Genomic DNA, 10551 nt, shown 5'->3' with positions numbered 1-10551 from the left:
CTATCTAACCTGCCTTAAAACAAAATGGACTGTTGAATTTTAGGTTTGAATGATCTCATGTGCACGAAAATATTTGCTCTTCTATGTCAAGCATTTTTTAAATACAAATCATGTAATTAATTGGATATCATAGCTGTAAATATATTTATGTAAATGTGCAATATATATATGTGTTATAATGTTATAATATACAGTTCAATCAATTGTAGGTTGATGGAATGTTAACGTATATGGCTCTATGTAAAGATATACTAGTAATTGTAATAAAGAGTACATTAATACAAGACTATTTTGGTCACCATGATATAAAATTCATAAAATAAATTTTGTTCAAAAGTTTTAATTTAACACAAAATAATCAGAAGTTACAATACTTCATATCATACTAATTTTGAAATTTTATGATACTGGTCAAATTTTACATAAACAATTAACAAAACCCCAGCGTGAGTCATCTATCAACTGATTTTATTCTAACTGAGATTGAAGGGACTGGTATGTACAATTAGAGCGAACACAAATAGGTTCTGACGCATACAGATTTTCAAAATTCAAATTTTTACGACAATTTTCGCATTTTTTAGGACAAATAGGTTGGTAAAGGTCAAGTTTAAATGTTTTCCAGACGTTGAGGATGCTGTCAACAAAATAATCCATCATTTCAGTGGTATGATGAGGAGTTGGTGCTAGGCGTAGTCTCTCTTCACCCCTAGCTACTGTAGGGTAGTTTATAGCCTGTACGTAGATACCGTGTTGTTTTATCAGTTCATTAGATAGTCTAGTGGACATTTCAGCATCACCAACCTAGTTCAAATAAAAAAATCATACCAGGTAATCATCAAATTACATTCAAACAATGTTATTCATTAAATAATAAAACACATCTTTATGGTTTACAATGAGTTTCATGTACACAACATTTTAACATTTAACAATATTCAATTGATGGTGATAAGCCATTGTTTTTTTTTGTCATAATAGATTTTGATTAGATGTATGATCTCTCCTAATTGGTTTCTTTTCACTTTATTTTACAACCAATTGAATGAATTGCTTGACAAAAATGGTTAAGGAAAGAAATGTTGATACTTACATGTATTGGAATAATGTGACTTGGTGCATGCATTGCTGGAATACCAGCTAGTGTTAGCTTATCACGTACATACTTTACATTATATTGATGTTTCTCACGGAGTTCTCTCCCTTCATTACTAGCCAACACCTATACAAAATATACATAAGACATAACAATAGATCATGTGGCGATAAATGTCACTGAATTGATAGAATTGCAAGAAAGTTTAATACACAGCTGAACCAAGAGCTTAGGTCTGTGTCAGCCTTGTTGTCAATGATTAAATATCGAAATGTTGGTACATGTACCTTGATGGATGCTAGAGCCCCACTAAGAACAGTTGGAGGTAAACTGGTAGTGAAAATGAAACCAGAACCATAACTTCTTATCATATCCACAGTATTGGCTGAACCAACTAAATAACCTCCCATATTACCAAATGCTTTACCTGGTGTATATATAAATTATACTTTAATATATATAATATGACAATACTGTTATATTTTTACAGATTTCTTCAATTCTACTTACTCACCAAATGTTAGCCAAATTATAAATATTTATATTATGTAAATATACATGTAATCCATATTCATAGAGTGGATATTACAGTACAAAATTGACCTGTACAGAAATTTTTTTCTACAGGTAAACATTATAGATAATCTTCTGGTTAGGCTTATCAATGGATTTATTGAACTTAAAGACATTTTTATATACTATTTATAGCTATATGGATATAACATATTTCTGTATAGAAAAATATCTCACAAAAATAAACATATTTTGAGATGATCAGTACATCACTCATGTTTTCCTGGATACTTACCAAGTGTTCCTGTTATCAGATCCATTTTAGGCAGTACCCCATCTCTTTCACCAATACCAGCCCCCTTATCACCATATAGACCTACAGCATGAACTTCATCCACAAATGTTAGAGCACCATATTTATGAGCCACATCACATAGTTCAGTCAATGGACAAATTGAACCTTAAAAAAATATGAAATTATGTGAGGTAAAATTGAGTAATAATGAAGCTTTGATATAACTGATATAATAAAATGTTAACTTAGCACATTAACTATGACATCACTTCCTCTGTTAACCTAATTGAAAGCATCATTAAAATTGAGTCACAATTTTATTTGACAGTAGACTTGATTGATTGGTAAACAGATTCAAGAAATGTATCTAGAATGTACTATCACTTATAAAAACTAAAACAATACTAATTTATTTAAATCCAATATAATGTCTAAAAAATATCAAATATAGAAAATACTTACCATCCATTGAGTGAACAGTTTCAAATGCCACAATTTTAGGGATATTCATATCCACTCGTTTCAGGAGAGATTCCAAACTATCAGGATCATTATGTTGAAAAATATGTTTTGGCGCTCCACTGTTCCTCAATCCTTGTATCATAGAGGCATGATTACCGGAATCAGAGAAAAAATGTACTCCTGAAAATATTTTTCAAAAAATGGTGACCAGCTTGATCAATTTGGGACAATAAAATCAAATAAATTTCATTGTCATTGGATGCTAGGAAACTGACATGTTTCTGATCAGCTGTGCTGAGATGGTTTGGTACAAAGACAATAATAACACCATGTTGCAGTTTTTTTATGTCTATGATTTATTCTAGTGTTTCAAACTTTGTTTCTATCTGATTGAGACATCCCATTAAGGCCTAACTTAAACTTTAGTTAAAATATGTCAACTTTGCAAGTTTGCAACATCTCAAGTACAAGTACATATGTTCAAAAAAGTTATAAATGTTTCTTTTATCCACTTGTTATATAATTTCCCCACTTCAATGATCATAATAAATAGATTTAATGTACATGTACTTTACAAAAAATAATCTTTATACAGGTAGTTAAAAAATTCAGAGATAAATTTTACATAACTGAAATTATTGATTCAGAAAAATTAACATCATGTGATTTACCAAAAAAAAAAATATAATGTTATATATACTGTATAGTTTATTCAAGCATAAAGTTAAATAACCTAAAAAAAATTTGCTTACCAGGCAATGTTTTTCCCAATGTAAATAATGTTGTGTCATTCGCTACATAACATGAAGTAAATATTAGCCCAGCCTCTTTTTGATGTATTTCTGCCAGTGTTTCTTCTAATTCTTCATGAAGAGGTGAATTACCAGAAATGTTCCTGGTACCGCCAGCTCCAACACCATGTTTATTTACAGCATCTCTAAAACAAAAATTTGATGCCACCATTCCCATTAATCAATGAAATATAAATGTAAGGATTATTAGTTAAGCATGCATTGAAGAAATATTGTATAAAGTTTACATTTAGGCCTAAGTATTATGGTATCTGCATCTGGAATGGCCATTATTTACGGTGACAGACAATAAAAAACACCATATTGTGAACCATAATAAAATGTTGCTCACTATATTAACTAGTTAGAACAATTCAGATGTTGCTGTATATGGTGTCATTTTACCCTGGTATCTGGTATCTGGTATCTGTTTCTGTCTATTTTAACAATTTTATTAAGTTTATTCTGATTTGATAACTTTAATTATATGAACTGAAGATAACTGAAAGACATACCTTACAGCAGCTGTTACTTTTGGATGCCAACTCATACCTAGATAATCATTACTACACCATACTGATATATCTTTTTTATTATTAGTATGTTCACTAGCATATGGGAAATTACTAGCATTTCTCATCACTTTCTTGAATACTCTATAGGTATGATCCTTTTTCTTCTTGTCTAATTGTTTAGCAAAGAAGGCGTCATAATTAAAGAAGACTGACTTCACTCCTGAAATTAACAGAAATATGAAGTCACAGAAGCAGACAATCAACTACCAAGATCCAGACAACAATTTTGTAAATGACCTCATTATTATCTTTTAAAATCATATTTCTACTGATATTAAACAAACATTTCTGGATTTGTAAAGGATCATATCATACCTTCAGTTTTAGTGGCTTCGGCTTTCTGGATTTCTTTTAGTTTCTCCTGAAGGTTAATATTAGGTATTGATGATGTTTCATTAAAATCTAAATCAACACCACTATCAGACCGTGTTTCTACAACTTCATTCAGATTCAGTTTCACTTCATACTTGGTTTCCAATTCTAGTAATTAAAAAGAAATACAAGATAAGAAAAATAATAGTTATAGTTTTCATCGGTCAGAGTTAGGTCCAAAGTGATATGATCTTTTTTAACATTTGATATCATTTGATCTTAAATCAAATCTTCTTACAAAGGGAATTTCTCAAAAATAAGAAGATGCATATCTATTTGTTGTTCTATAAGATTTGAATAATGAAGCTTACCTTGGACATGGTTATCCAGTTGTTGTTTAGTCAAACTCTCATCATTCAAGGTCATGGAAGCTTTACCAAAATGTGGACATTTTCTTCCTTCCTCCTCTGTAATTAAATTGGCCATATAGATTCATAATTTGATAGTAATGATTAAGACATTTATCAGTAACATTTCACTCCACCATTACGTAGGATCATGACCTTTTATAAGATACTAGTGAGTTGAATTAGATACTGATAAATTGCAATGTTTGCTACATAGTTTAAGTACCAGACGGGTAGTACATCCAATCTTATGCTGCCGTTTTTGACACCAAGCATTAAGCACTACTTACTGTCAAGGGAGTCCACAACTGAGCTGTACTGGACAGCTTGAGACATGATAGGACATTGTTTAGCATACTTCATCAACATTGGAGCATACTGTCTTATCTGATTCATTGGTACCTTTGTTAGGAAAGGACAAGATAGAACCATTTTTACTCTTTAATAACTGCAAATAGAAATAGAAATTCATACAAATTTAACATTATGAGCTATGTACACAGTTGACAAACCAAGTAGGGTGTTTCTAAAGGGTGAACTCAGGGAGAAAAGAGCAAACAAGGCAACTATAAAAAATAAATAAAAGATATGGAATTAGTTCTGGGTCATAAACAAACCAATATCATTAACATTAAAAGTGTTGCCTTCAATTATATTGTGTATAAAAATTGAATTACAAGTTTCTTATCTCAAACCTATAACTAAAAACTCTTTCCATTTCAGCCCCTGTGATGATCACCAATGTGTAAAAACAAGTTCAGAATATCTGATAATCTTACTAGATAATGAAGGAAGAAGAACATTCTTATAGCACACCCTTGATCTGCTGTGTACAGTCCAGTTTAGTGGAACTCTTCAATGGCAACTAAGTAGAATTATTGACCTCTATTTAAGATTCAAAAGTCATTTCCATGACTGGTCATGAAGGCACCCACAGGCTACATTACCTAGTATGCTGTCAATGTTTAGGCTTACTTTTTTAAATGCTGGATCTGCATAAAATCACTTTACTTTTTACAATAGACTCTATGAATGTGTAAAGAGTTTGAACTCATTTTGTTTAAAAATAAAAATCAATATACGTATATGTAATATATGTATTATAAATATTCAGAATATATATTGTACCTAAAATTCTCACAGTGTTTAGTCACCTGTTAAATCAAATTGAGTGTTAGATGGTGATAAGAATAAAATCTCATAAAAGCACTGGCCTTGGTGAAATTGCTTATAAAATGATAAAATAATTCAAAAACACCAGACTTACCCCAACTCGTAACAAAAGAATTTCATGAGAAACTTCAAGGTGTATATCTTTTCCTCCAAAATATTATCTTTTTTATTTCTTATCTCATAATGGATATTTATTTTCTTATATGTACATAAAACTCTTTTTAGATGACATTAATTTTATTTGGGTGTTGTTTTGATTCATCAGTTTTTAAATTATAACACTTTCAAGACTGATTTAATCTTTAAATAAATGCATTGTTGCAGAAATATATGCATTAATGCAATTAAATACCACATTTGGCTCTCGGGTTGGACAGTATACTGTCAAAAAAACATTAATCTGCTTGTATGTTATTGTATGAAAAATAACAAAGAAAATCATTTCACGGTTCCCTCAGAAATGATACCAATTACTAGAAGCCAAAACTGACACACAAACTGAGATTTTCAGATGCAGGAAAACAGATATTTCTCTCACTTTTTATTGATCAATAAAATAAAACACGGCAACAAAAATACTTCCAACGAGTTGCAATTTATTAGCTTTTTTTTAAGATGGGGTCGCTTATTTTCATTTATGACAATGCCAATACTTATATGAATAGAAAGTAAAGGTGTTCTAATGACATGGACAAATACCAGTTTGTCTCCCATGTCCATAATTAATTCATAATTAGGTAAGTTTTAAGAAAATTACCATCAGAATTCCAATGAGTGACAAATCAAGAAAAGTCAAGTCTTTTTTTTGTTTATCCAGACCCTACATACGTGGACATTTATGATTAAAAGTCTTAATTATATGCAATAAGAACATAAAGATACGTGATAATTCATTAGAAACACCAAATAATGAAATAGTTTGCTTAATTTGACGCTAAAAAGTAATGAAACCTATCTTTAATGGAATTCTTTTTTATGTTTTCTTAATGCACTGGACTTTACTTTGATAATTTCAACTATCTAAATTCATTTTACTGGTTTTCCTGATGCAACTCTTATACTTTATCTAAACTTTGACTAAAGTTGGACTAAGGTTGAACTTTGAGTTTGCACCACTCAAACTTTACGAAAGACATGCTAAACATTTACTTTCAAACATATATAATGTACATGGTAAAGTTACCTCAGTAGTTGAGATCTGATATTACATAATTTTCAACTGGGAATGAAAATAACCATAGTTTGACATGAATTCTAGAATTTCCATAAGCAATGAGTCAATTTTCAGAAACCGCAAATGGTGGCATTCTGTTAATATTAAAGATCGGCAAACTTGTTAATTCATAGCAAGATAAGTGATATCGTAACAAAATGGCTAAGCGACATCAATGTCATTTGGCTAAAATTCAAACATCAATTAAATAGCCTAGAGGACGCGGATTTTCATGCCGGACATATGTTTTAACACTATTTTCGATTCACATTATGTTACATGTAAGTAATTATGAACGGAAACATAACATTTCTCTGGTTTATTTGAGCTGCAGGAATATTAAAAAGGTTCCCAACTCAGTAACACACATTTGAAAAATAATATTATTATGACATGTTACATAACTTATCTTATCATGTTTTAAAATATTTATCTGTCTCACAAATACGATTTGACATCTATAGAATGCAGTTATTCTATGGATTTTAAAGCAAACGTCAAAGCATAATTTAAACTGTTAGCAATAAAAAATGACTTGTCACGTAAATCTTGCAAAAATTAGCAGCCTGAATTTAAATAAATATATTTGGCAGTACAGTAACAATCATCAGTATCAAATATTCAGTTATACACTTCTTTTCAACATTTTTGAGGTGTTACTGAACAACAAGTTTTGTCAAAATTTGTAGTTAAATTCAATTTTAACATCTATTTTTGGTATATTCAAATATTAGGCTCAAAATAGTTTTAATGACTAAAGTGTGAAATTTGTATTAGTAAATAAAGTTTTGGAAAAAAGCAAATTCCCTTTTGAAAAGGTTTTTGCTGAAAATGATAACAGATTTCTAATTAAAGGCCAAAAATATAAAACATGTTATTAAACTACTTTCACATGTCAAAGATAATCAGTAAAATTTGATCATAAATAGAAATAAGAAGACGTTAATCAACCAAAAATAGAACCATCAATTTATTTTGGAAATTTAAAATACCAAAATACTGAAAAAAATACTTTTTTAGATACTTTTACAAAATTTGGAAATTCTGAAATATTCTAAAATGAACAGAATATCTTTGAGGAAAAAATATACAACCTTGAGGTTCATGTTTTCCTCTCAACTAAATACACATCAAATAATTAACAACAGGATCTACCTCCTTTTATTTAGGCTCATCCCTACTACTCTGTCAATCCTCTTTTCCAGAGAAATATTAAATAGCAGGAAATTACACTAAATGTTACTTCATCATTAATTCTTTGGAAAATCCTGTATTGAAAAATTGCAGCCCAGATTTACAAAACAAAACCTATATAATTGATTGTAAAACTTGTTTTTGTCAGTATGTTGTTCAATTATTAGTTATTGCCAATGTCTTTTTTAGATTTTTTTCTTCTGACTACTAAGATCAAGGCAGAGCAGGTGAACGAAAAATAGAAATAGGCTCTTATTCATATTCACCATATTTTCTGATTATTACATAAAAATGCTGAATTCTTAGTAACATGTTTGGTATAGACAAATTGAACTATATACATGATGTGTTCCTGCAATTCAGCACGATTACACTAAAGAAATATTCTATAAGAATAACAAATAAAGTATTTTGATATCTATCTGTAACATGTGTAGGTATAGACAGGTTGAGAATCTCTGTAACATTGAACCTATTACCACAGCTGGCTACCACAAAACATTGTGATAAATTAAACAATTGAATCATTCATAACATGTCACCATTCGTTTCAGTTGAATTGAGAGGTGCTACCCAGTTTTGAAAATACAACATTGTGTTGAAGCATCTATAACTCAGCATGATAATTGTAGCTACATCATATGATGTGCAACACAGCAAGTGCATGTCATCTAAATGTGTATTGACCTGCATTAGAATAAGTGCACACTTAAATAACCCTTGAAATTGGTATATAAACCTGACAATCAATGTACTTTTAAAATGATAATATTTAGTTCATCACATTAGCCCTGTTTACATTATAAAAATTATCTGTTCTCGGAATGAGAATGGTACGGATGAAAACTAGTAGTGTAAACTGTTCCATTTCGAGACTACCGAGGCAAGGTTGTCCTGCAACAATTCTCAGAACGGATAAAATTTTGTAGTGTATCTGTTCTTAGAACAGATGTTGCAGATGCGTTTGGACCCCTTGACATTTTCTACAGAATTTGTATTCATTGATATGTTGGGTAATTAGAATGTCTATAATAAACGTTTTTGTGAAGAGTTCCATTAAATTGTGTCTGAGAACAGCAAATCATTTACACTATTGTTATAGAACTGTTCTCGGGAAGGCTCGCAAGTTAAGTAGTGTAAACGGTAAAAAATTTGTGATTTTATAAGTCCTGGTCTAGACCAAGAACAGAACACTTAATAGCTTTTTAATGTAAACGGGCTATTGTAATTAATTTGATCATGAACCTATACTCCAAACTTCACATAATTTAGAATGCTGCACACATACATTAAGGTGTAGCAATTTATAAATATAAACCTTGTTAGGCTCATAAAATTAGAACATAATGCCTTAACATTAACCCTTTTTTGGTAATTTTTTACTTCTTTTCTGAAATTTAAGAAATTGACAGAGGTACATCCCAAAATGAGATGCCTTTATTTGGTCTTACAGTGTGATGATGTCATAGACATTAGCATGTGGCAGCCTCAAAAAGGGATGGTCTTTCATCTAATTGTGGGATGTTGTCAGAGGGTAAACTGTGGAAACTGTTGAAATTTGCTAGTAAGTTGCGGGTTTAAAGAGCTTATGTTAGTTGTGTCTGTAGATAAATAGATAAAAGATGTCGAGTAGACTTCCTTAGGGTCACTTTAAGAACAATAAGAAACAACTGAAATATTTTACGTCATATTTTATCTGAGGCAAAATCTGCCTTGACAACAGTTAAACAAATAAAATTGAAAATGAAAATCTTTTATTCTCATAGTGGGGTAGCATGTCCTTGACAACAACTATATGTTAAGATGTAACAATCAATACCATGTCTGCAGGGTGAAAGAAGATAATACTAATCCCTCACCAGGAAAAAAGATAAACAAAGAAAGAACTAGAATTATCATGTGTAATATATTTAATTGAAGATATCTTCTAATCTCTTCAGAAAGAAACAATCTTTAAAAAATATATTGAAATACATTAGAATTATGGAGAGAGAGTATCAATATGAATGTCTCTACAATAATTTTGATATACATGTACATCTATATGTAGTTGGGTACTGTTAATTCCAAAACAGATTTGAGAATGGGAACATTGTATAATATTCTGTTACTTTTCCTGTAAAATGCAGTTCTTTTCACATTTGATATGACCTTTTTATTTTAGATCTAATTCATCTGAAAACAAATATATATTGATTTCTTTTACAAATATCTGTGAACTAATTAGAATATTACTGTTCGTGGAAAACACACAAACTGTCGTTGCATTTAATTCTTGGAGAATCTTATTTTCACTTAAAAAAAATTGTTTGCTTCACATACACAAAACTAGTCAAATGATCATATAATACTTTTGATTACTATTCACCAGATTAGGTGAAATTTATTTCACTGTGTATAGTGCGCACCCCTTTTGGGGGCCCATTTTGGAGTAAAAAACTGCACATTATATTCGGAAATATACGGTAACTGCACAAAGTCAAAAAAAAAAAAAATGTTGTCAGGGAAATTGCATTGATT

General features: G+C 30.2%; 1 protein-coding gene across 1 annotated transcript; it reads right to left on the bottom strand.

The window, feature by feature from the left end:
* Window positions 1-321: 321 nt before the first annotated feature.
* Window positions 322-3884, bottom strand: LOTGIDRAFT_182709 (hypothetical protein). Its single transcript, XM_009059863.1, has 7 exons — window positions 3673-3884; window positions 3119-3303; window positions 2367-2546; window positions 1905-2069; window positions 1384-1523; window positions 1094-1222; window positions 322-804 (listed from the first exon to the last, which is right to left on the bottom strand). Exons 1-7 carry the CDS (start codon window positions 3795-3797, stop codon window positions 469-471), a joined length of 1260 nt encoding a protein of 419 aa, XP_009058111.1. The 5' UTR covers window positions 3798-3884; the 3' UTR covers window positions 322-468.
* Window positions 3885-10551: the final 6667 nt, after the last annotated feature.

The sequence above is a fragment of the Lottia gigantea genome, assembly GCF_000327385.1.
Source record: "Lottia gigantea unplaced genomic scaffold LOTGIsca_4, whole genome shotgun sequence".
NCBI lineage: Eukaryota > Metazoa > Mollusca > Gastropoda > Lottiidae > Lottia > Lottia gigantea.
Note: the sequence above shows the minus strand (reverse complement) of the source record. Positions and strands in the feature narration are given on the sequence as shown.

Coding starts and splice junctions, on each gene's coding strand:
- LOTGIDRAFT_182709 (XM_009059863.1), bottom strand. CDS start 3,797: ATGAGAAATGCTAGTAATTTCCCATATGCTAGTGAACATACTAATAAT. Junction 1,524..1,904: donor TCTGATAACAGGAACACTTG/GTAAGTATCCAG, acceptor TATATACACCAG/GTAAAGCATTTGGTAATATG. Junction 805..1,093: donor GTCACATTATTCCAATACAT/GTAAGTATCAAC, acceptor TATTTGAACTAG/GTTGGTGATGCTGAAATGTC.